General features: G+C 56.4%; 8 protein-coding genes across 8 annotated transcripts; 3 read left to right on the top strand and 5 right to left on the bottom strand.

The window, feature by feature from the left end:
* Nucleotides 1–97: 97 nt before the first annotated feature.
* B0T15DRAFT_562882 (uncharacterized protein) lies at nt 98–2,381 on the bottom strand (the record flags this gene model as incomplete). The annotated part of the gene is made up of 6 exons (XM_062870597.1): nt 98–357; nt 505–688; nt 757–997; nt 1,039–1,820; nt 1,974–2,035; nt 2,102–2,381. 6 exons carry the CDS (start codon nt 2,379–2,381, stop codon nt 98–100), a joined length of 1,809 nt encoding a protein of 602 aa, XP_062718581.1.
* Nucleotides 2,382–7,595: 5,214 nt separating this feature from the next.
* Nucleotides 7,596–9,059, top strand: B0T15DRAFT_562879 (LysM domain-containing protein; the record flags this gene model as incomplete). Its single annotated transcript, XM_062870596.1, has 4 exons — nt 7,596–7,814; nt 7,878–8,006; nt 8,064–8,216; nt 8,382–9,059. 4 exons carry the CDS (start codon nt 7,596–7,598, stop codon nt 8,727–8,729), a joined length of 849 nt encoding a protein of 282 aa, XP_062718580.1. The 3' UTR covers nt 8,730–9,059.
* Nucleotides 9,060–9,461: 402 nt separating this feature from the next.
* Nucleotides 9,462–11,383, top strand: B0T15DRAFT_543975 (uncharacterized protein; the record flags this gene model as incomplete). The annotated part of the gene is made up of 1 exon (XM_062870032.1): nt 9,462–11,383. Exon 1 carries the CDS (start codon nt 9,915–9,917, stop codon nt 11,379–11,381), a length of 1,467 nt encoding a protein of 488 aa, XP_062718579.1. The 5' UTR covers nt 9,462–9,914.
* Nucleotide 11,384: 1 nt separating this feature from the next.
* B0T15DRAFT_423138 (major facilitator superfamily domain-containing protein) lies at nt 11,385–13,687 on the bottom strand. The gene is made up of 2 exons (XM_062865585.1): nt 13,203–13,687; nt 11,385–12,816 (listed from the first exon to the last, which is right to left on the bottom strand). Exons 1-2 carry the CDS (start codon nt 13,430–13,432, stop codon nt 11,727–11,729), a joined length of 1,320 nt encoding a protein of 439 aa, XP_062718578.1. The 5' UTR covers nt 13,433–13,687; the 3' UTR covers nt 11,385–11,726.
* Nucleotides 13,632–14,701, top strand: B0T15DRAFT_562857 (uncharacterized protein; the record flags this gene model as incomplete). Its single annotated transcript, XM_062870595.1, has 2 exons — nt 13,632–14,230; nt 14,279–14,701. The coding sequence occupies exons 1-2, from the start codon at nt 14,033–14,035 to the stop codon at nt 14,699–14,701; spliced, it is 621 nt and encodes a 206-aa protein (XP_062718577.1). The 5' UTR covers nt 13,632–14,032.
* Nucleotides 14,702–14,966: 265 nt separating this feature from the next.
* B0T15DRAFT_562853 (major facilitator superfamily domain-containing protein) lies at nt 14,967–16,698 on the bottom strand (the record flags this gene model as incomplete). Its single annotated transcript, XM_062870594.1, has 4 exons — nt 14,967–15,536; nt 15,630–15,857; nt 15,958–16,570; nt 16,655–16,698. The coding sequence occupies 4 exons, from the start codon at nt 16,696–16,698 to the stop codon at nt 15,039–15,041; spliced, it is 1,383 nt and encodes a 460-aa protein (XP_062718576.1). The 3' UTR covers nt 14,967–15,038.
* A 695-nt stretch (nt 16,699–17,393) lies between these two features.
* On the bottom strand, nt 17,394–20,351 carry B0T15DRAFT_315204 (cation transport protein-domain-containing protein). The gene is made up of 2 exons (XM_062863981.1): nt 18,745–20,351; nt 17,394–18,662 (listed from the first exon to the last, which is right to left on the bottom strand). The coding sequence occupies exons 1-2, from the start codon at nt 20,195–20,197 to the stop codon at nt 17,584–17,586; spliced, it is 2,532 nt and encodes an 843-aa protein (XP_062718575.1). The 5' UTR covers nt 20,198–20,351; the 3' UTR covers nt 17,394–17,583.
* A 681-nt stretch (nt 20,352–21,032) lies between these two features.
* On the bottom strand, nt 21,033–22,589 carry B0T15DRAFT_315177 (glycoside hydrolase family 10 protein). Its single transcript, XM_062863980.1, has 3 exons — nt 22,152–22,589; nt 21,462–22,097; nt 21,033–21,396 (listed from the first exon to the last, which is right to left on the bottom strand). The coding sequence occupies exons 1-3, from the start codon at nt 22,395–22,397 to the stop codon at nt 21,163–21,165; spliced, it is 1,116 nt and encodes a 371-aa protein (XP_062718574.1). The 5' UTR covers nt 22,398–22,589; the 3' UTR covers nt 21,033–21,162.
* Between the last annotated feature and the right edge of the window lie 1,052 nt (nt 22,590–23,641).

Raw genomic sequence — 23,641 nt, 5'->3', positions numbered from 1 at the left:
CAATAGGTACTTTACTACGGATAACGCTGAACTTCCCTACGACGCTTACAGGAAGGCCGGCTACTATAGCCATATCAATGCTATGAAGACATCATTCTCATCTTCCTGGCGCGGGATCTCTTCTTCCAGGATCTGATGAATAGCCCTTGCCGATCGCGTTGAAGGCCATCTTGCGGTTGTTCGGTGAACATCGGTCGTAGCTATGCCGTCCATTGATCCGAAGCGGGGCTCGCCGGTTCGGTTCGGTCTTGGACTCTTGGCTGGTCGCAATCTCACCCACTCGAAGGGCGCCGAAGTCTGCTTGGCGGCGTGGGTTGGCTGTCATCTTCGACCAAGCCAAGTCCTCGGCAAGCATACCTGGTAGTAGTTATACGAAGACGGAAGTTGCCGTAGCAGCAGGGGTAAGATTGACATCATCACGATCGGGAGCTGAACTAGGTTCTGACGAGACTTCTTGGACCAACATACAATTATTGTCCACCTCACAGCACTCTCAGAGCTTACAAGCGCTGGCCACAACCTTGCCGATCTTGCCAAGCCCCTCGGCAACCCCTTTGCCGAGTTTGGCCACGTCCTCACCCCTCATCGCGCGCCGGGCGTTGGCGGCGCGTCGTAGCTCGTCAGCCTCGCGGAACACCCCGTCGGATAGGATAAAGCCAAAGATGGCAAATGGGGCCGTTGAAGGGTCCTCCACCACATGTAGAGATCCATCGCCGCGAGGCCGGCCTCTCCTGCCAGCGCAATGAACTTGCCGACGTTGGAGAGGCTGGCAATGGCGCCAATGGCCTCGCCGCTGATGGGGACCAGGAAGAGGAAGGCCGAGATCAACATCCAGATGAGTGCCTTGCGCTTCTCCTCGTCCACCTTGTCTGCGATCTGCATCACGCTAGCCATGTTCTCGACCGCGGCGTGGACCATGAGCACGGGGAGCGCAAAGGCATCCACGTAGTCGTTGGCCGATGTGATGGCGGAGTTCATCTTGACAGCCTCGGCAGCGCTTGACAGCCCCCCGGGCAGGTTCGGAGTCGCTGGAGGAACGACACGATGGTGTCCTTGGGGTTGGCCACGTCGCTGGCATTGTAACCGCTGACAATCTTGGGCACGCCAAAGTCCCAGCCGTTGTTGTAGCACCGAGGGTACTCGTAGCACCCGGTTGGGACGTGGTTGACTGCGCCCCAGCCGACGTTCTCCTTCGCAATGCCCGTATCCGCTTCCAGGTCGGCGTAGAACTGGTCCGCCTGGTCCGGGCGCAGTGTCCAGTAGATGGTATCGCTTTGTCTCTGCACCTCGTTCTGGCTGGCGCGCAACGAGAATTCCGGCGGACACGGCTCCGAGACGTTGAGATAGGCATATCCCATGCCCTGGCAGAGGCTGCCGCTGCAGTACCGGCACTGGCCGTGCCCGGGCAGGTCGCCGTACCGGTCGCTGCACTGGGAACAGCACAGCTGCCCCTCGGCGACGACGCAGGAGAAGTACTTGGTACCGTTATGCATGTAGAAGTCCCGGATGGTGTTGGGTGCCGACTGCACGACAGCATCGGCGTAGGTCTTGAACTTGCCGTCGTAGCCGTTCGCCAATATGTGGGTGTAGTTCTTGAGGTCGGCGTCGAGCATGCTGCCGAGTGCTTGTAGAACATAAACAGCGCCACAGGTCGGAGACAGGTTCTCCGGGATGTCATCGAGATTGCTGTGCTGCCCCTTGCACCACTCGTCAGCCTCGTCGAGGCCATCCGTGTCCTCCTGCGCATCCGCCGGCCGAGACACGGCGTGATACTCGGCAAAGTCCACGGCCCAATCGGACACGCCGCCAAGGTTCAAGGCCTATCAAGATTCATCACCCAGATCAGAACGCGCCATTGCCGACGGCCGAAAGCAGCCGAGTTGGTTTTTTTTTTTTTTTTTTTTTTTTTTTTTTTTTTTTTTTTTTTTTTTTTTTTTTTTTTTTTTTTTTTTTTTTTTTTTTTGGTGACGTACCTTGTATTTGTTGGCCCTCGATTCTTTTAGCGAGCTTGACATGTACGCCACCCATTCCGTGCCTGCGGCTCAGCATTAGCGACGGGATGCGTCGGAAAGCAAAGCGTGAAGTTATAATGCCGACGAACCGCTGTACACCAGATAATCCGAGTCAGTCTTTTCGTCAGACCAGGTCTTGATTCTACACGGTTCTTCCAGGAGGATGTCGTTGATCTCGGCGTTTGCGATGTACCCATTTGTACCCGTGCACATGCCTGGGGCCGCCCGGGACTCGGGGCCTTCGAAGGTACAGAGCTCTGTTCTGCAGCCGGAGTCCGTCATCTTGTAAGACCGGCCGTAGCTGGCTATGCCCACCATGATCTTCCTTGCCGGCACGCCAGCCTTGGTGATCATAGAGAGCGCATTCATCGTTTCCATCAGGTTCACTAGGCTGCCATCGGGGAAGCTGGTTAGTAATAGGACAAAATCTAGTAGTCTAAGCCAGACCTATTCTCCAGCATTAGGGCGCTTACCATGAGACCGGAGGCAGTTGCCCGCTAGGCAACCCGGGCTTGACCATCGATTTACGTAGTCCCATTGACCTATTTATAGCAAGTGAATAGAAGATATATCCGTAAAGGATAAAATACAAAATAAAAATAAAACTAAGAAAATAGTAAATATAAGTTGAACAAGGAAGGTAGGAAGGATTAGATAAAGGAGAAAAGGTTATACTAACTATAGTTAACGTATCTTATAAGCGAGCGAGACACTCTCCACCACTCTATAACAACTATCCTCAATTGCAACGCAACAACACTAGGAACCAACTACAATTACATCAGAGACAGCTGAATCAGACCCTTCTGCAACCTCCTGGCACGTACGGGCATTATGGCCAGGCTTGCCGCACACACTACAGCACCGAACCTTCGTACGACCCCCCCCTGCACCACCACTATCCTGCTCCTTTTCTTGCGCCACCTCCCCAACTACGGCCTTCTGGTCCAGTTGATCCTTTGCATCTTGTACTGCAAGCGATCCTCCAAGCTGTACGCGTATTCTTTTGGCTCTCCGGCGCTTGCTTAGCGCCTCGTTAGCCTTACGGAGCGAAGACACCTCTGCCTGAAGGAGGGCCACCTGGTGCATTATAGCCATCGTACCCTTGGTAAGCTGGTCCACAGCAGCCAACATCGAAGTTGGGGAGCTATTTTGATGGTTGGCAATACGAGTCTTGATGAGCGTTGACTGCGAGTTGGCTTCTCGAGGGTTGTGTGGCGTCTGGAATACCTAAGGTTGTAGTATGCGCGCGCATCAAGTGCTCAACCTGGCGACCGTACGCCTGCTTCAGTGGCCCAAAGCAGCCAACATCGAGTGGCTAGAGGAGGTGCGAGGAATGCGGAGGCATACAAAGCGTGATAATGTTGTTCTGCTGGCAATAGAGCTCGAATTCGGTCGAGTGGTGGCTGTCGTGGCCGTCGAGGATCAACAGCCGGTACTTGCCCTTTGCCCGGGGCGCCGTATGGTAGTCGAAGTGCTTGATCCAATCCAGGCCTACGGCATTAGTCGTCCAGCCGTTGTCGGTAGTTGCGATACGCCAGTCGGCTGGGAGGTTGCACTCGGTGTACCAGTTAGCGAGGTGGTACTGTGCGGCCAAGATGATGAACGGAGGGATGGCCCAGCCAAGAGCATTGACTCCCTGGATCACCGTTGCCCACTTGCGGTTGCCAGGCTGGGCCAGCTTTGCCTTGCCACAGCTCAATTACATACTGAACTATAGCCCTCTCTTCTAGATCGGTGAGCTTCCGCGAGTTGGCTGGAAGATCGTGTCGTACAGCTCGGCCGGTACGTCGGTGGCCGAGGGTTGAAACTGGTACGTTATAGAGCTTGGCCGCGGCTCCGAGGCTCAGTTTCGTGTCATTTTGAAGAGCTTGAAGGGCCAAGATTACCCTAGCTTCCTTTGAAGCGGAAGACATTCTTGGTTATAGGAAGAACGCGCTGTTGGGGGTGGTTGAAGAAGGACGCGTCGTGCCAAGAACTTAGTGTCTCGCTCGCTTATATGTCTCGCTCGCTTATAAGATACGTTAGAGATTATAGATTATATAGACGATATAACGTGATTTATAAGCGAGTCGTGGGTATAAGCGGGCCGTGGCTTTCCAAACGCGACATATTACATTTCCACTTAACATCAATTTTCTCTATAACCCGATATGCCCTCCCCCTCAAAAGAAGCCAGGGTAGTCTTAGCCCTCGAAGCTCTTCGGAGCGACAAACAGCGACGGCTTAAAGCCGTAGCTAGGCTCTACAACGTACCAGCTTCAACCCTCAGGGACCGACGCGCTGGCAAGCCTATACGACGCGACTGTACGGCCAATTCGAAGAAGCTTACGGAATCCGAGGAGCAGGCTATTGTTCAATATATCATTGACCTAGTTGCACGTGTATTTCCACCTAGACTCGCTCGTGTAGAAGATATGGCTAACCAACTACTACGTGTACGCGACGCGCCCCCTATCGGCAAGCCCTGGGCCTATAACTTCGTCAGGCGTAAGCCAGAGCTTAAGATGCGTTGGGTACGTCGGTACGACTACCATAGGGCCAAGTGCAAGGACCTAAGGTTATTCGCGAGTGGTTTGCACTTGTTCAAAATACCAAGGCCAAGTTCGGGATCTTAGACGACGATATCTATAACTTTGACAAGACTAGGTTTATAATAGATATTATCTGTACGGGTATAGTCGTTATAACCTCTAACGGCTATAGTAGGGCAAAGTTAGCCCAGCCCGGCAATTGTAAATGGACAACGGTAATCTAGGGAGTCAATGCTCTTGGCTAGGCTATCCCTCCGTTTATTATCTTAGCCGGGCAGTACCATCTCGGCAACTGGTATACCAAGGCCAATCTTCTACTTATCTAGCATATCGCGACTACCAATAACGGCTAGACTACTAATAAAGTAGGCCTCGATTGGATCAAGCACTTCGACTACTATACAAAGTCCTATACAAAGGGTATATACCAGATGTTGATCCTCGACGGCCTGTGACGAAACCGCAGGCAGTCCTGCCTCTGAAAGGGTTCGCCGGTCGAAGGTATCCTTCCTTCTCGCTCTGGTTGTGGCTGGGGGTCCCCGAGGTGCTTACGAACGGCTGTTTCTTTGATATGCCTACCGAGCTCAAGTTGAATATCTGCTGCTCAACGGCGACACCAAGCTCAATGGGCTGACGATCTGTCCCCTTGAATACGGAAGTGGCCCATACGGAACTCTTACATTCAACGAATGCATGGAGGTCGCCAATAGGGAACCTGGTGCCAAGAAGGGTTCTGTGCCGTTCATAATCAATGAGCGCGATTTGTGATCAGATGTGCACAAGGTCGCCGAAAAAGCTCGTCAACAACGAACACGTGCCGACTCCGTGGCCGAACCCGGCCGGCGTCTTCCCAGGCGCAAGGGGCTATTCCTCGATGATGCTAGGCTTTGCGTCGGCGGTGGGGGATGCTACCAAACCTGGCCCCAGCAACAAGGATCTTCGCGCAGCCGCTTTGAATGCCATCAAGGCCCTTGAGATGGTCACCATACTGCGCAAAGTCGACTACGAGTCCTTTCGTATGCCTGCCATGGAAAGCGCCGACGAGTTCACGGGCGACCGGAAGGTCAACTTCAAGACCTGGGAGCTGGTTTTCTTCCAGGCGCGCCAAAGGCGAGAGAGCTCGATCTCGAGGCAACCATCCAGGAGAACCCGTCGCAGGCCAACATTGCGGTGAGAATCGCGCGGTAGGAGGAGGACGTCTACTTGGCCGACAACACTCCGAACGAGGACGGAATCACGGAAGGCGGTCGGCTCTTCACTAAGGGCGAGATTCGATCTTATCACAAGGCAGCCATCAGAACGGCGGAAAGGGCTGAGCGACTCGCAAAGAACCTGTCGTGCTGATGCGCAAACCGGGGGTGGCGTCGGCAGCGGAGTAACAGTGAGGGTCTCTGAGTAAGGATTTCTGTATACAGTACATGAGCTGCAACCGAAGAGTCGTTGAATCATTGAATGTGTCGCCGTGGGCCAGCATCCGAGAAAGGAGTCAAAATCAGTTGTGCCTGTCTTGGAGCAGCTAGCAACACGAAGCCCGAGCCATCATTTCCAGTCTTGTTCTTATCGCCCAAGACTGTGACCTTCCCAACCTGAAATCCGAGCCGAAGTAACACGCGCGGTTGCCTCGATTTCGTTTGCGCCGCCTCCGCTCCTTGAACAAACGGCACAACGGCAAGGTACCGAGGTTATGCGGAAGAGGTGACTCTCTACTTGTTTGTTGGTGGCTAGTCCCTGCGACGGACTACGGTGTTCTCCAAGCCTGAGCGGTTATGAGGAACTTTGTTGTTTGTTCCACCTCGTTACTACCTACCAAGTTCCGTATAGGTGGATTCCATGACTTGTGATGCAACCGCAAGCGTGTCTCAAGGTTTTCGCCCCTGTCCCTAGCGGCGGCTAAAACTGGGCTACCCCGCTAATTAAATGCATGCCAAGGCGGGAGCCAAGCGGACCAGTCAGCATCCGACGGGAAGTGGGGCAATATCCACCCAAATCGACTCGGATCGCAAATCGACGGACAGGGGTGGAAATGACTAGTGTAAGGTACACACTTTGCAGACGGTATGCTCCACGCCACATAAACCACGAATAGGGTTCACAATTCTTGTCTTCGATCTGCCGTCGAAAGCTCTCTGTACATAGTAACCGAGGTCGACCAATCTTATCGTGTGTGGATGATGCGGCTATTGCAAGTCTTCATGCTTCAGGCATTGCGACCGGACTACATGCAGCTATGGTATCCACTGGGATGTCATTCCATTTCCTAGTGGAACTCCATCTAGTCTTGGGAGTGGGTTTAACGCTAAGGAGAATGTCTAGAGTAGCTAATGCAGTATAGGCTTTCCAATCAAAGCTACTTCGCTGCATGTTGCCGCTGCCCGATGCCCCACGCTATACGATCTCGGATTCTAAGACCCCTTGTGTTCAGGCTTGCACCAGAATAGGTAGGTACCTAGCCAAAGAGTAGTGGGTCTGTCGAGGACAGGGTAGACTAGTGGAGAGTAGAAGCCACGTACCATCTTCGGTCGATGTTTACAATGCAGCCGGGGTGCGGCGGCATGCGGCAGGACAGACCTTTTCGTTGTTTCTCAAAGGTACCATGGTATAACGGACTAGATAGATACCAGGTTGCGGTCTATAGCGGAGCGAATTTTTAATCCAGTCCGGACGGGTGTCTCTGCTAAAGCAGCTCCGGGTCGTTTCCGAGACCCATCTCGTATTAGACGACCTCGGAGCATCTATAGTAGCAACTTTCCATCAGTTCCATCAGCAGTTAGAAAGTGAGTTCACGGCAACACGGCTGCCGCGCGGGGCGTCAGGGGCGCAGCGAAACCTTTGTCTAGATCCCGAAGGTGTAGCGCGGCGAGTTCATGTGTGGACATAACGCCTAGAGGACAACTGAGCATGGAACGCGCAGAGCAGGGTGGCATTCCTTGTGGTATCGATGTTCGGCGTATCTAACTTGAAGGTATTAATTCACTGGGGAGATTCATGAGAGAGCACCTCGCCACATATAGGCACCTGCACTTCTTCGCCTTCAAGTTCACGGCAAAAAATGCGTCCCTTCACCTTCGCCTCATTGTTTCTAGTTCCTGGGCCGATTTTCGGTGTCTACTCGACCGCACTCAAAACGGTTCGAGGCAAAACGCCAGCTTATCCACATGATCCTAATACCACCAAGTACTGTGCTTATTGGTGGGACAATGAGGGGAGCATCCCTTGCACGCTGATGCCTGACACCTGGAGCATCTTACTGGGAGACTTCTTGAGATGGGTGAGAGTCCCTGCAAACCGCCCAAGAACCCAACGACCTGATGCCAAGCTCATCCTGGTTCAGAATCCCTCCATCACACCTACTTGCGAGAATTTTGTCACGGGAAAGAGTTACTGTGTTGAAGCTTCTGGCGAGGTCACCATAACCTTAGCCTCTCCGCCCTCGATCGGGACCACGACAAGTCCGGCGACCGTCACCACCAACACCGCCGGTCCCAACAACAGCGTGACGACGCCGGTCTCGACATAGACTGGCATGGCCACAAACTGCAACAGGTTTCACTTCGTCCAAAAGGACCAGACGTGTACAGACATTGCGGCTCTCTATTCCATCACGACGGCGCAGTTCATCCAATACAACCCTGCCGTGAGGGCCGAGTACACTGGTCTCTGGGCTTCCATAGTAAGTAGTGCCATTGCGTCAAGAAGCCTCTTTCTGCACGTCAGTGACAATCACCAATCTCTTCTATCTACTGTCTAGTATGCCCGCGTTGGGCTCATCGGAAGCAGTCCCGCGCCCACAAAGACAGCGCCCGGCAATGGGATCACCACCCCAACTCCGACGTAGCCCGGAATGGTCGACTACTGCAACAAGTTCTACTATGTCAAGCCTGGCGACACTTGCGACAGCATCGCCTTCTGGAACGGTGTCCCAGGAACCCAGTGGGTCAAGCTCTGGAACAACCTGGCTAAAGACTGCCGATCGTTGCAAGCGGATACCTACGCTTGCATCGGCGTCATTGGAGGCACACCGACCCCAACAACTACCACGCGGGGCAATGGCATCGTCACACCGACGCCGACACAGTCTGGGATGGTAAATAACTGCAAGAGATTCACCTATGTCAGAGCCGGTGATACATGCGACAGCATCGCCTCCGGGAACGGTGTTTCCACTGCGAACTTCATCCTGTAGAACTCGTGTGTTGGGGGGCAAGCGTGCCGTAATCTGCAGGCGAACACGTATGTCTGTGTGGGCATCTAACATCAGCCATGTGATGACGAGAAGCTGGCTGTCAAGTGGAGAAGTATCATTCCTGGGACTTTTGTAACCGCCTACTACTAGTATTCATAGTGTTGTCAATCTTGTTTCCGTCACAGCCATTGTTGTGTAACTTGTGTTCCGGGGGGAAGCACTATGGAATAGTAAGGATTCATTATTGCGAAGCACTGCTACTAGTAGCAATGCCCTCATAAGAAAACTGAAAGGTACCAAGGGGAATTCGGAAGGTTTGACAGTTTGCGGGGGCAACAGATGATGATACTCACTTCGGCCGCCGGCATCATGAGACCAAGCATGTTCGAAATCCCGCATTACTCAGCGGTCCGGTCCGGGCTTCAGAAAACTCCGGAAAGACCAGCAAAACCCCTTCTAGATTCCCGAGTATCTTAGATAAGCGGAATTGTTGAGATGAATTGGGTGCCTAACGTTTTTGATAAGCCAACGGGCCGGAGAAAAGGCCGCAACATCGTCCGACCCTCTGTTGGCTTGGCTTCATGTGCTTAGATTACACATTCGTCTTATACATGGAGAATTACATACCTGCCTTACCTTACTCTCTATAATGGATGCAGTACTACTATGTATGAACTATACACTTGTATTGTACAAATATTGATGTAATTGTGGGTTGTATTATATGTACTACCTGGCTATGTACCAACCTAACGCATTAAGCATGCAAGTACATTAACTATCGCTGGTTTGGAAACATGTGACAGCACCCTCTGCAGAATACGACCGATTTCCAGTTGAAAACCATCGCTTCTACCACCAACGATTGGACCCAAAATCAATCACCCTTTTCCCTCTCTTCTTTGCACCTGGCTCACATCTCCCAGAGACTCACTCGCAAGAGTTGCAGCAGCACATACATGACTCTCGATTCCGCCCTTTCCTCGATCATACCCCTTTGACCGGTTCAGGTTCAGATACGCAGCTGCTCAAACTGCGCCACGTCGACAATCCAGGTGGCGGTCGGCAGCCTAGAGGCGGATGCCGTTCAGAACGAGGCAGCTATGCGCGGCCAGGCAGTACCTGATACGTCTTCAGCTGTTTCCGAGATGACGCACTGGTGCCTCATCCACGGTATCAGACGGCATGAAGGATTTGCAACCGAACTGCACGGGAATCCCGAACTTCCCGCCGTCACGCGGGGCGCTCAATGCGCGCGCGATCATGAGCGATCTCGACCTGCTCCCTGACGTGGCCATCGCGGAGGAGGCGCGGGACAACACGGTCAATGGCCAAGCCATCTACGAGCTCATAGTGCAACAACCCACCCGGTACGCCGTGATGGACGACTACAACCGGCTCGTTCGCGACACACCCATCCCCGGCGCAAGTCTCAACGGAGATACATGTGTTCGCTCGATGCTCGACAAGCCCCAGCCCGCGGGAGACCTGGTCAATGCAGACACGGTTGCCAAGCTCTATTTCGACATCACCGAGGACCGCAACATCTCGGTCACCGGCATCCTCCCGACCGAACGGCCCGTCTCCCCGGAAACCGTCCGGCTCCTCTTCACCCCTCTGCCAAGGGATCTCCCTGCTGTCGACAAGGACATCCTGATTCTCATCTCGGCCTGGTCTGGCGACATTGACCGCTACGCCCGCCTGCGGCGGCCCGTACCCGTGCCGGGCGAGCTGCAGTGCGTCGTCCGGGGCATCTACCACAACACTTTCTTCGCCAAGTGGTGGTCCACCCTACCCCATGTCCAGCATGAGCGTCTCCTGGGCAGCGAGGGTCGCAACCTCGAGCACATCCATGCACGGCTGGTCATGAACAACGACCTATCGTGGCTGACGGATTCCACGCCCGAGAGCGAGCTGCCCCGGCTGATCCGGCACCCGCACTTTGCCAACCGGGTCACCTACGAGGAGCTTGTGCGCCGCCGGCCATCCATGAAGAAGACCTGCGTCATAGCCTGCATGCACTACAATGACAAAGAGGCCTTCACTCGCTTCGGGGAGGTCATTCCCGACGATGATCTCTTGGACGCCGCCTCGGATCATGATCATCATGGTTGGCACTGCAAATGGATTGAGACCAGGGCCAAGGAGCTAGACATCGACCTGTTCCCGTATATGACGGATCGCCAAAGGGAGGAGTGGCAGGAACGCAGGTGGAAAGAACTGTGGCCGATGGCGATGGTGCACTGCAAGCTTTGGAGGAGTGTGTATAGGACGTCCATGCTGTATCGGGAGATCACGACGGGGCATCTCGGCTTCCACAATGAAACGCCCGCGATGCCTGGGTGGAAAGCCGCGATGAATGATTGCGGCAGGTACGCCGGGATTGACATGATCGAACTGCATGTGTCGGCTCTCGAGAATGTGAGCAGGCTGGTGCCGGAGGGGTACGAGCTGCGCGACCTGGTCGTGGCTTACAGAGACTGGGAGTGGGTGGAGGAGAGACACATCAAAATGCTGGGCCTCTACCCGGACCCGGCACAACCGGGAGGTGGCGCGTATCGAGGGCGGGGCCGCGGGAGGGGTGGTCGGGTGTTGCCCCCCTTTAGGCGCACAAGCCGTTCGACGATGCCGTCACCGGGGTCGTCACCATAATGTCGCATAACTATTCGTTCCAATTATACTCCATTGTCTCTGGGCTACTTCCATCTAATGTCAACGAATGCCTCGAGACATTTTCTGCTCCAGCTCTGCATCGGTCTTCGGATCCCGCAGCATCTCTAGCTGCTCGCTAACCCTGTCGAGGTCATCCCAGACCTGGATAAAGTTGTTGGGCGTGAGTTTGCCCAGGCTTGCAAAGGCGCCCTTTATCTCGCAGAACTCGACCATGCGGGGCGTCCCGAACCGCACAGGGGCATGCATCAAAGGAGCTGCTTGCCGCCTGTTCCGGATCTCAGAAGGTTGAATCCGGCATCCGAATACTCCTCGACAGATTTGCTCCTATAGAATCCCAAGGCGCCGCCAGAAGAAAGCACTCCCGCCCACAACCGCCGACACCCCCGTGTAGACAATCAGGCTCCCGTAGCCGCTTCCATACCCTGCCACGGCCTGGCCCAGCCACGGACGAGAGTGGATGAGCAAGTTGCTCAGCGGCCCAGACACCACATTCCCGATCCCCCTGCCGGCACACAGCCATCCAAACACCAAGGACGGATCGACATACACATGCGTGTTCTCCTCCGACTCCCTCGGGTTTGCAATTTCGCGCATGATCCCCGGCCAGATCGATGTGTAGCAACCCGCAAACAGGCCATACGCGATGCAAAATGCGTACACGCCAGCCAATGTCGAGGTCAGCCCCCACAGCAGCAGCACGGCGAGGCTGGCTCCGATGCCCGACAGGACAAGACATGTCGTGACCGGCAGCTTGTCCGTCATCCAGCCCATGACGACCGATCCCATGGTCGCGGCGATGTTGACAAGTATCACGGTCAAGGCCGACAGCATCGTGGACACCCCAAACGTGGCGTGCGCATAGGAAGGCAGATAGACGCCCGGCAGGAAATAGCCCGTCGCTTGCACGACATTGGCGAGTTGGTGCAGCAGAAACCTCCGCGATAGGACATAGCGCATGTTGAAGTGGGACCTGCTGACAGCCGTGGCGGCCGACAAGGGAAGCCTGGGCTTGACGACCCACGACAGCGGCAGCGCGAGGAGGAACAGCACGACGGCCCAGACGCGGAGGGCCGTGCGGAAGCCGTAGCTCGTCAGCAGGAACTCGAGCAGCAGCGGCAGCACGACGCCGCCGAATCCGGCCGCGCTCCACATGATGCCGTAGGCCATGCCCTTGCGCCGCGCGAACCATTCGTCGATGTACAGGATGCTCGGGCAGTAGGCGAAGCAGCCGCCGATGCCGAACAGCACGCCCTGCGTGGCGATCAGCTGGTCGACGCTGGTGCAGAACGAGCTGGCCGCCATGCTGAGCGAGGCCGCGACGAGCCCCGCCAGCGTGGACCACCGTGCCCACCGCGGACGCAGTCGGCAGAGGGCGATCACGAAGGGGGTGGCGATGTACATGACGCCCTTGTTTCTCAGCCGGTTAGTTGAAGGAGGTGGAGGAAGGGATGGTATTGCGGATACGGGAGCAAGAACACACCAGTGCGGTAGTACCCACGACGGCGATGTTGCTAACACCTTGGAAGGGCAGGTGGGAGGTGTAATAGTCCTGGAAGACGCCGAAGGAGAAGCCGAATCCTGGATGCCATGGCATGTGAATTCATGATGTACTACTTTCTGGGAAAGGGAGCTTATACAAGGAAAGGGGTAAAAGTAAAACAAAGTAAAGAAAAGGGGAAGAAGAAAAGAAAGAAAAAGAGAAGAAGGAAAAGAAAATGCGGAAGAAGAAGAAAGAAAAATGAAAATACAAGACACAGAGTGCTTAAAAGCATAAAAAACAAAGAAGAGAACAAAAACGACGGGAAGCACTTACCCCAAACCAAGGCTTCCACGGCCCAGCAGCCAGCTAGAAAGAGCCACGCATCCTTGCCCGTGTCGGTTGGAGGCAGCGAGAACTCATTCACTGTTTGGGTATTTGCGTTGTCGTTGTTAGCCTGGCCGTTGTTGGTGCCTTCGATGGTCGTGACCCTGGCACCTTGCAGCTGCCCCACCGAGATGTGCGTACCCATCTCAATCGCAGCGGAGCTCATGGCGGCGTATGTAAAACTGTTGCGGGCTCAGAGGAAAGGAGTTGTTCAGTTGAGTGGAAACAGTAGTACAACGTGCGTCTCGATTCTCGAGTGAGGTTGTAGCATGCTGGGGTAGTAATCATAAATACCTTATACACAAGGTAGTATGCTCAGGTGCTCTGCGCGCCCTTCCGGTGATCTGATAGATGTGGCGGGTGGGGCTCGATATCTCCGGCCACCAGAGCTGCAGCCGGCAGCAGCCTGCAGGCTGCCTTCCAAAAATCAGGTTGTACCTATTGTACACAGGGAGGCTTTATTATCCCTTCGCCCATCATTTACCTCCTTGCTGTGGGCGTCTGTGGAACAAAGGGTGTTTGGGACCGGGGATTCTTAATGGTACTATCCCCGGCGCGCTGTGGACCTTGTTGGTGATACAGAAAGCACCTCGGGAGCCGCAGATACATTGTGTGCATGATCGATCAGTCGCTAAGAAAGAGGTCGCACAGGCGGACTCTTAGGTTGGGTGGAATATTAATGTTGGGATGTGCTATCGACTTGCTGTTAAGCCTCGCCTAGAATTCGCCTATTGCACAACCTCCCTGAGGTGGTCACTGCCAACAAATGCCGGAACGCAGAGAGGATGTGCTGCTCAAGCTGGTCACGTCTGCCTGGGCGCGGAACGCCCTCGTCCACTTTCTTGACTCTGTCGACGACGAGGAGGAGGATGAGAACGGGTTTGGGTTGTTCTTTCTGTCGTTTGATGCGCGCATGGCGTCAGATAGGGAGTATCGAGTGTTTTGTCGGTCTGGGGACGACGCGGTTTGTGCCATTAGTCAGTACCGCTGATACCGGGCCTGGCGGTTTCAGGGGGGTGGGGAGGCGGCGCATGAGAGGGTCGTGAGAAGGGTGCGGGAGGCGGCCGAGGAGGTGAGGGGCCTGATTCTGGCGGAGGTGGCTAAGGGAGTAACGAAGGAGAAGGAACATGCGTTGTTGCTGGAGCAGGGGTTTTTCTTTGATTTGTTCTACGACGAGGAGACGGATGCCTGTTCGCTCGTCGAACTCAACACGTTTGGGGTGAGGAGCGCCTGCGGGTCGTGTCTGTTCCAGTGGGTGGAGGGTCGGGAGGTGCTGTACGGGGAAGAGGAGGCTCAGTTTCGTGTGTCGGTGGATATGGGCCCGGGCCCCGGGGCGGCAGCATGGGGACCAGACGACAACCGTGAGCGTTTCGCGGTTGGGCATAATGAGGGGCCCAATGACTCGGGGTCGTTCGATTTTCGAGGAACGGATTAACGGGGATTTCTACAAGACATTCAGGTGAATTCCTCGAGAGGATCAGTGTCTGCGATGTTCAATGCGAATATACTACTTATTACTAACTGCGGTTGATATCCTTTCTTTAGAAGAGGTAGGTCGCTAATCAAGCGCCACTTAAGTTGAAGGCGTGCGGAGAGACTTCTTAAGCCGGATATATTCGAAGGAGATCGTCCAGGTGGTCATTAAGTTTGCTAACCCACTCCTCACCGCCACCCCCTCCCACGCCACTGCACAACCCCCGTCGGCACCATGGACACAGCAACGAGCATAGCGGCCGCAATACCGGCCGTAGCCCCGAACCCAACCCTGTTAATCATCTCGGGGAACCAGAAGGGCCCGATAAACCCCAGATCTGGCGCACAAAGTTGATAAACACGCCGACGGAAGCGGCGTCATCGCGGTAGCAGTCGACGGCATAGGTGGTCATGACGGTGGTGACGATCTGGTTGCCGCCCGCGGCGAGGCCCATACTGATGTCGGGCGTGATGTTCCAGGTGTGGCCCGCGGCGCCGATCTGGACCAGATACGCGACCACCCCGGAGATGGTCAGTAGGAAGCCTGGGTAGGCGAGCCAGAGGCGGAACTCGGGCTGCGGTGCTTTTGGATTCATATTCATCCCCTGGTCCTCGTCCTGGTCCTGGGCTGTTGTCTCGCTGTTTCTATGGCTACTACTAGTACTACTAGAAGTAGTAGTAGTAGCGTTGGTTCCCTGTTGGAGGAGGTGCTTTTCGTAGCGGCGCCACATCCACCAATCGCTCAGAAACCCACCGATTTGCTCGCCGACCAGGGAGCCGACGATGATGGCGATGTTCTACAGGCCGACCGCCTACGGGTCGAGCCCGAAGTTCTCGGGGAAGAGGGACCCGGTCTCGACGGACATCATGATGTTGGCCTACAAGAACACCATGGCGTATGCGGCCGTGGGTATCACCACGCACCGCCGGCGGAAGAAGGTCAGCGGTTTGACGAAGTCCCAGGCCCGGAATGGGGTCGGGTCCAGACGGCGGAAGGAGAGCAGGCTGCGGCTGGGTTCGGATGAGGAGGGCGGTGGCGACATGGAGGGTGTCGGGCCGCGCAGGTACAGGGTTTTGCGGCCGAGGAGGAAGTAGAGGATGAATTGCACACCGTTGGTCTGGGTAGGGAATGTTAGTATCATGGTCAGTCACTGAGAGAAAAGGGGAGAGTCTCAAAAATAATAAAAGAGAGGAAAGGAAAAAAAGGGGGAAACTCACGATGGCTAGAATCCAGTAGATCCACCGGTACCCTACCCGGACCGCCACAAACCCAAAGATAAAGGGAGCCATGGGCACGCCCAGGGTGACCATAATGGTCCAGATGCCCATGCAGCGAGCCCGCTCCTTCTTAAAGAAGGTCTCGGTCACGACATCGCTCCCAATTGCCGAGGCGGGCGAGATGAAGAAGGCCGTGATGGCGCGGCAGAGCGCCATGGTGGCGTACGACGGACTCACGGCACATCCGACGTTGCCGACCAGGCTGCAGACGAGCGACAACAAGAAGACGGGCCGGCGGCCGAAGCGCTGCGACAGCGGGCGCCAGAACAGCGGCGGGCTGCCGAGGATGGCGATCTGCAGCGACAGCATGTACGAAGCCCGGTGGATCGACACGCCCAGGTCGGCCGCCATCTCGGCGAACACGGACTGCACGGCCGCCGCGGTGAAGGTGGCCATCATGGCGTGGAAGGCGATCATGGCCAGGTTGAGCAGCTTCTTGCTTTTTGGCCAGTTGTACGGGTCGCCGTCGCTCATGTCCGGCACTGGCTCGAGGTCTAGCGTGCCGTGCCGGTGCAGGAGATACTCCCGATGCGCCTCGGTCAGGCCCCGAGTCCTGTTCCTGCGTGTGTCAGCTAGCAGCACTAGGTACTATAAGACGAAAGCTGAGAGTGATGGGTTTTATAAACGCACAATGTACTCGACATTTTGCGAGTTCGTCGCCTCCAACTCCTCCTTTGCCATCGTGATGCCGCCGTTGGGTGTTGAGACCACTGGCAACAGACTGGGACACCGGCTGCTCCAGGCCTTTTCCAGTAAAACCAGTTGTGTGTTTGTAAGAGAAGCAATGTGACAAAACTCAACAGGGCCACCGGGCCAGGACTTTCTTTTAACCCAACCCCAGACTGATCACCCCCTCTCCGCACTGCTCCCCGGACACTTCCCCATATCCACGCGTCCAGGGACCTGTGGGTTAGTACCTTACTAATCCCACCTGTACATACTAAGACCTTGTTGTCTCGGAGATCTGGAGCACGGGAAGCGCCGCCCGTCGGAGGTCCAAACAATTTTGGTGTCCCAACCGGACCGATGAGCCAAGGAGAAACAAGCAATTGCCAAGCGAGGCCCTGCAGAGCCTCTGTCTAACATCTGCCGTGGTGGGATCCGGTGGGGGCGGATCTAATGTATTGCAGTAGCCCGGTGCGGCGGTGGGGGCTCATCTTGGGAATGGCAGCAGTCTGGAACAGGGCACCGGGGAGTTGTTGGAGGTTGGCGATGGCTGCGCAACTCGGCGAGTCAGGAAGGAGATTGGTGTCAGTGTGTCCAGGGGGTGCTTTCCTCTGAGGAACCACAACACCGGGGCAGACCCGGAGATGCGCTTTGCCGCACCACTAATACGCAGGAAGCCCGGCTGTGGCCATCGGCAAGTCGTAACAGCAACGAGCAAGAACAAAAGGAAGCAGATTAGTACTAGTAGCATTTAGGTACAGGTGTGTGTGTATGACAGTATTGACAACCCAATCAGAAAAAGCGGGGAGTAACACTCTTCCCGAGTAGTAAAAAGAAAGAAGAAAAAAAGGAAAAGGAAATATCCAGTACTACTACTACTAGTAGTAGTCGTACTAGTAATTACATACTAGTAGGATTAAACGGCCTCACCAACCCCGGCGACATGACAGGACTCATCCCGCCGAGATTCGGCGTCCTACTAATCGCCCTCCTGATCTCGGCATCATCCTCCTCCTTCTCATCCAGATCAATACTCGGCAACTTGACCGCGCGATCCAGCGCGACGGGCAAATCGCGATGCCGCCCGCGGAGCATGACCAGAATCAGCACGAACTTGGACCCGGCCCGCCACCCGCCGCTGAAGGAGTAAGCCGCGGTCGGCAGGCCCACGCTGACGCCGTTGTTGGCGTAGGCCGACACGATCTCGAACAGGATGTTGAACAGGCTGTAGGCGGCCGGGTCGGCGAGCGTGTGCGACGTCTCGATGATGGTGATGAGGAAGAAGGCCAGCGCGATCCACCACACGTCGTGCGACAGCTGGCTGCGCACGTGGTGCGACACCAGGTCTTGCGGGCCCGTGGGTGCTTGTTCGACGGTTACGACGGATACGGTGCTGCTGCTGCTGCTGCTGCTGACAATCCCCGTGTCGGGGGTACTGGACTGGGCCGTGGTGGTGCCCGGTCGCGGAGTGGGGAGGCTGACCTTCTTCAGGGGCCGCCGCGGGTGCACGGGGGCCACGCCCACGCCCTGGAAGCCGGTCATGCGCCGCTGGAGTTGTCTGCCGATGATTGCCGTGCTCTCTTTGCCGATGCCCACGATCTTGTCGAGCCCGCGCCGGGAGGCCATGGAGATGCTGGACAGGCGAGAGGCCTGCGAGGTGGCGGACATGGGCGTCTGCGGCATGGTTTGCTGCATGGCAGAGGCCGGGTTCGGGGAGAGGAACAGCCCGCCGGCGGCGAGGGGGGCGGCTTTCTTTTCTTGGTTGCTGTTGTCGGTGCTGCTGGCGGTGGCGGCGGCGGCGCTCTCCTCGGGCTCGTCGCCGGCGTAGATGCCCAGCGACCGCTCCTCGTACACGTTGGACCCGCGCACCGTGATCGAGGTCGGGTAGGCCGAGGCGTACATCTTGACCAGCCACAGCACCTGCAGACCGAAGTACACGGCCGAGATGGGCACCACGGTGAAGCCGCCGGATAGGAGGGCTGCACGGGATTTGGGGTTAGCCTTTGCCCTAAATAATCAAGCTCGTGCAAGAAGAGAGTTGGGGCTAATCCTTGAACTTACACACAGTCTGGAACAGGCCGTCCACGACCCGCGGGCCCGGCGGGATGCTCTCGATGACGCTGTTGCCGATGTTGAGCAGGTAGAACATGGCCCAGTCGACCACCAGGAACCCGCCCAGCCAGATGGTTAACATCCAGGTCGGCCGGGCGGGGAACATGTTGATGTAGACGCGGCGCGGGTACTGCAGAATGAAGTCGAAGGTCTCCTTCCACACGGCGTAGTTGTCGTCCTTTGTGCTGAACTTGAGCAGCTTGGACAGCACCCAGAAGATGAACCGCAGAAAGATGGGCGACGCCTGGCTGCCCGCCAGGATCAGCACCGCCGTGACGAGCACCACGAAGTAGTAGCCCGACTGGAAGGCCGTCATGCCGGCGTCCAGCAGCGTCATGCCGCCGTTCGTAAACGCCGACACGGCCAGGAAAATGCCGGCCCACCACGGGTTCTGCGCGTTCACAGCAGCGATCTCGGGCGAGCGCACCGCGATCCAGGCCCCCAGCGCCACGGCCCCGAGCAGCGGCCACAGCACGTAGTACATGGCCACCGTCACCACCAGCACCTCGATCGCCCGGTACTCGACCCCACCCAGGTACTCGCGCTCCTTCAGCGTCAGGTTAAAGAACTCGCCGTTGCGCCCGACGTGCTTGCGCTTCTCCTCGAGGAAGTTGCGGAGCGCAATGCCTCCCATGTTGTTGTCATTGTTAGGATTGTTGTTGTTGTTGTCCGTCTTGCTGCGCGGCGGCTCCACGAAAGCGATGCTCCGATGGCCCGGCGTCTGGGGCAGAGCGCGGCCTTCCTGGATCGGAGCGAGGCCGGCCTCGAGTTCGCGGTCGTCGGTGAGGATCTGCGGCGGCGCCGTGGCGCGCGCAAGAAGCTGCGGCTGTTGCGGCGGCTCGTGGATGCGCGTGCCCACGCCCGGCAGCTCGTCGTCGCTCTTGGCCTTGCTCCGCGACCGCAGCCGTGCCAGCGCCAGCAGGTCTGCGATGCCCGACGACAGCCCCAGCGACGATTTGGACCCTGCGGCCCGCAGCTTGCGCTCGCGCTCGGCCCGGACGATGGCCCGAAACCGCTTCTCAAACACGTGCCGCCGGAAGAGCACGGTCCAGAGCGAGATCAGCACCGGGTGGCCGAGCAGCATGGCGAGAAACAGCACGACCTGCTGGCCGGTCGACATCTGGCTGACGTTCACCGTGTTCAACCCCGTCGACGTCAGCGCCGACATGCTCAGGTACAGGCTGTCGAGGAAGCCGATCTCCACGCTGGCCGACGACCCCGTGCCCCAGAACACCAGCGCGAAGAAGAGGCAGGACAGGATGAAGTAGGCGTAGTGCACCGTGATGAAGTTGACCGGCGGCAGGTACGGCCGGATCTTGCGCGCCCACTCGCCCACGCGGCCCTCCGAGTGCCGCGCGCGGAGGGCGTCGATCCGCGAGTGTATCGTGTCTATCCACTTCATCCCCGTTTTTTTCTGTTCTTAATTTCGGAGACCGTAACTAGCGACCGCGGAAAGGAAGGTACTACTAGTAGTAGTACTCGCGTAGCTTCAGTTCAGTCGACCGCAAGGTGAGGCCCTCTCTCTCACTTTAAATATCGCCCAGGCCGCGCCGCAGCATACGGCACTGCAAAAGGTCTCGACCGGGCACTTATTCTAGAACCTTACGCGCCAAGTTTAGCTCTCCCCGTTGCAGGGGAGTCCAGAACCGAGGGGCTGGTGACTGGTCAAGGACAGGGAGTGTGCCCGGAGCAAAAGCTGCCAAACCAATTGTCAACATGGTGCTGAGCCGCAATACCTTAGACTAAGGGTCTGACTGGAAAGATCTGAGAAGTGCGAGGGTGTTTGGTCTTGTCGGCAGTCTGGTGCTGTGCGTTGCACTTCTGTGGCGCGGGTTGGTGTCGAAAAGCCATGGTGAAACGCTTCGCCTCGGCGGTGTTGGGCACCGTGGCACAGCATCGCCCTCAAAGCCTGTTGGGTCGAGAGCCTGCTGACTGGATTGATTAATTCAAGTTGCCTTTTTCTGATGGATTGTGCCTGTGAGGAAGCGGCGTGAAGCCTTATCGATGTGTTTTGCGTGCAGCGCTTTTCATGTATCCTGGAAGAGTTGAGGCTCGGTCGATTCAGTTGAGAATCAAATCTGATGGTGGCGCCAGCAGTCTCACATGAGCACACTGCTCGCACTTCAGGGCTTTTAGAGCCCTTCGAGCCTTCGGCAGTTGCAGTGCACTGAGTCTTCCCTCAACTATTGCTCATTCAAAATTTTGAGACGTCCGGGCCTCCTGCGCTTCGACACCAGAGTCTGGATGAATTTACGGAGATGGAGATCATTTGATCTTGCATTGGTTACTAGTATACGAGACAGGTAAGCTATACAAACCTCGAATTATTATATTAAATGTCATGTGCACTAGCTCTCCTCCGCCCGCTCAAGCAGACCACAACCGCGCCCGACGGCTGTTCCCCTTGCCCTTCCCGCGACCTGTCTTGTTGGTCAACGCCTCGACCACACCGTCATACGCAGGGTGAGTGGTGAAGTCGTCGAACCAAAGCAGCGGGGCGCCCTGGCCGGGGAAGGTGTAGGGCACCCAGCTGAAAGGGTCGTAGAAGTCCCAGATGGTGACGCCGATGCAGCCGCGGACCTGGACGCATGCGCCGACCGCCTAGGGAGAGGGTATCATGTTAATATCAATTCATAAATGGAGACGGAGAGGAGAAACAAACTCACGTTCTTGTAGGATTCCTTCTGCAGAGCGAGGTTCTCAGCCGTGGCGGGCATCGTGACGCGCACGTCGAGCTCCGTGAGGGCGACCTCGACGCCGAGCTGGGTGAAGGTCGAGATGGCGTCGATGTGCTGGTCGAGGGTCGGATGGCGCTCTGCCGTCAGGTGCGCCTGCAGGCCGACGCCGTCGATGCGGATGCCTTCCTTGCGCAGCATCTTGACGATGTTGGCGGCCCCCGCCGTCTTGCCGCTAGGCGACTCGAGGTTGTAGTCGTTGTAGTACAGCTTGGCGTGCCGGTCGACTTCGGCGGCTGTCTTGAAGGCCAGCTTGATGTACTCCTCGCCCAGTACCTTGTAGAAGACAGACTCGCGGTACGTGCCGTCCTCGTTGAGCGCCTCGTTGACCACGTCCCAGGCGTAGCACTGGCCCTTCCAGTGTCCCATCACGTGCGTGATGTGGTCGACGATCACCTGGCGCAGCTCGTCGGCTGTCCACTCGGTCGTCTCGACCCAGGGTGCCAGCTGGCTGTGCCACACCAGCGCGTGACACCGTAGGTAGTAGCCGTGCTTCTTCGCCAGGGACGTCACGATCTCGCCCTCGGTGAAGTTATACCCGCCGCGCGTGGGCTCGCTGAAGAGCCACTGTAGGAAGGTCAGCATGGAATACGAAATATAAATCAATGGAGTGTACTGCACCTTCTGGCCGTTGGTCGGCGTCGTCTGGCCGAACTCGCCCGACTTCCACATGATCTGGTCGTACTGCGCGTAAGCAGCCTCGTAGCCGGCACGCTCCCGCTGGCCGGGCGAGTCGGTGGCCGCCCCGAAGTACTTGAGACCGGCCTGCTTGGCGAGGATATTGAGACCCTTCTTGCACGGTTTACCCTTGTCGGCCATCCCCATGGGCAGGGAGGCCAGGAAGAGCAGCGAGGAGGCGAGATGCATCTTGGACGGCTGTGTGCGGTATGCCTTAAGGATCAGGGGAGGGGTGCCGGTCTGCGAGAAAAGCGCGGCTACTAGCAGGTGGCCGGGACTGGTTATTTATATTTTATCATCACACGCGGCTCGTCCGCGGCGGCGGTCCTCACTCCCATCTCCCCGGATCTGCGCCAATAGTCCCGGGGTGTTGTGGTTGATGTTACCTCGCCCCAAGCGGGATGCGACCTAGCCTCCATATTTCGAAGTCTGGACGCGGGGCCGGAGATGGATCTCTGCTGATCCAGACCGGCCCGCCAACCGGGCTTGTCGAGGGTTGCAGTTGCTAGACCGACTTCTTGGTTCGCTGCAGGGGGGCTCATTCCCTAGGGCGCGAGATGCAATTCAGCCGATATGAAGTGTGGCCCACGGCCAAGTCGCGTAGGCCATGCCGCCATATTCTCAGAGCTTCCAACCGAGCGGTGTTGGCCGGGTAAATGGACCACGGCTATTTTGCCGAGTAGGACGCTAAGCCGCGAGGACAACACGGCTTGGCGGACGCCGGGCAACTTGACGGGAGTTGCGTACAAGACCATAGGCCACGCACTTACGATGAGGCAAGCTGCTGCTACGGTCTTCATTTATCTACGCAGCTGCAGCCTGATATTGTGCTGCAGGTACGCTTTTGCCAGGCATGTCTCGTACAACCCTACATGGCTGCTAGTAGGATGTCGTCTTCTGTCCACGATGCTCATTTCGCGCACAAGAGGTTGAAGAGAGTTTCTCTCTCGTTGAGTCGTTGCCGTCAAGTTCCGCCTTGGCAGCAGCGGGGAGTGCGGAGAATGCGGGGAAGGGCCACCCATAAGTTGGAGAATGCTTGTCCGTGACTCTTGTTGCTGTGATGTACTACTGTACATTTGTATTTTACATATATTGGGTATTGAATATTGTATTTGCATGTAAATATCGTCGTACAGAAAAATAGAGGTTTTGAGTGTCTCATAGTGCTTTTCACTGGTGGTTTTGGTCTTCTTCAGAGCCACGGCATCTATTATGAGACATTACATTACGAACTACGATGGGCATTCACAGCGCCTTGAATTGCACTCAAAAAGTGTGGGGTTGATGTGTTCCGCCCATGATGTCACATTCAATTCATGGTGCAGCTTTACGGAGTAATGGCCGGCGTCGTGAAGCCGCAACTGGGTGGTTGAGAATGTGCATAGCAAACAGACGAGCGGGTTGTAAATATGCCGTGGTTGCAGTGAGTAGAG

This window comes from Chaetomium strumarium (assembly GCF_033439665.1).
Source record: "Chaetomium strumarium strain CBS 333.67 chromosome Unknown B0T15scaffold_7, whole genome shotgun sequence".
NCBI classification, from domain to species: domain Eukaryota; kingdom Fungi; phylum Ascomycota; class Sordariomycetes; order Sordariales; family Chaetomiaceae; genus Chaetomium; species Chaetomium strumarium.
Note: the sequence above shows the minus strand (reverse complement) of the source record. Positions and strands in the feature narration are given on the sequence as shown.

Bases quoted from the DNA above. Each gene is read 5' to 3' on its own strand.
- B0T15DRAFT_423138 (XM_062865585.1), bottom strand. From the start codon at position 13,432: ATGAGCTCCGCTGCGATTGAGATGGGTACGCACATCTCGGTGGGGCAG. The intron at 12,817-13,202 runs GTCGTTTTTGTT...TAACCGGCTGAG, and splicing joins GTTTGGGGTAAGTGCTTCCC to AAACAAGGGCGTCATGTACA.
- B0T15DRAFT_315204 (XM_062863981.1), bottom strand. From the start codon at position 20,197: ATGAAGTGGATAGACACGATACACTCGCGGATCGACGCCCTCCGCGCG. The intron at 18,663-18,744 runs GTAAGTTCAAGG...AATCCCGTGCAG, and splicing joins CGGCCTGTTCCAGACTGTGT to CCCTCCTATCCGGCGGCTTC.
- B0T15DRAFT_315177 (XM_062863980.1), bottom strand. From the start codon at position 22,397: ATGCATCTCGCCTCCTCGCTGCTCTTCCTGGCCTCCCTGCCCATGGGG. The intron at 22,098-22,151 runs GTGCAGTACACT...ACCTTCCTACAG, and splicing joins CGCCGACCAACGGCCAGAAG to TGGCTCTTCAGCGAGCCCAC. The intron at 21,397-21,461 runs GTGAGTTTGTTT...CCCTCTCCCTAG, and splicing joins AGAAGGAATCCTACAAGAAC to GCGGTCGGCGCATGCGTCCA.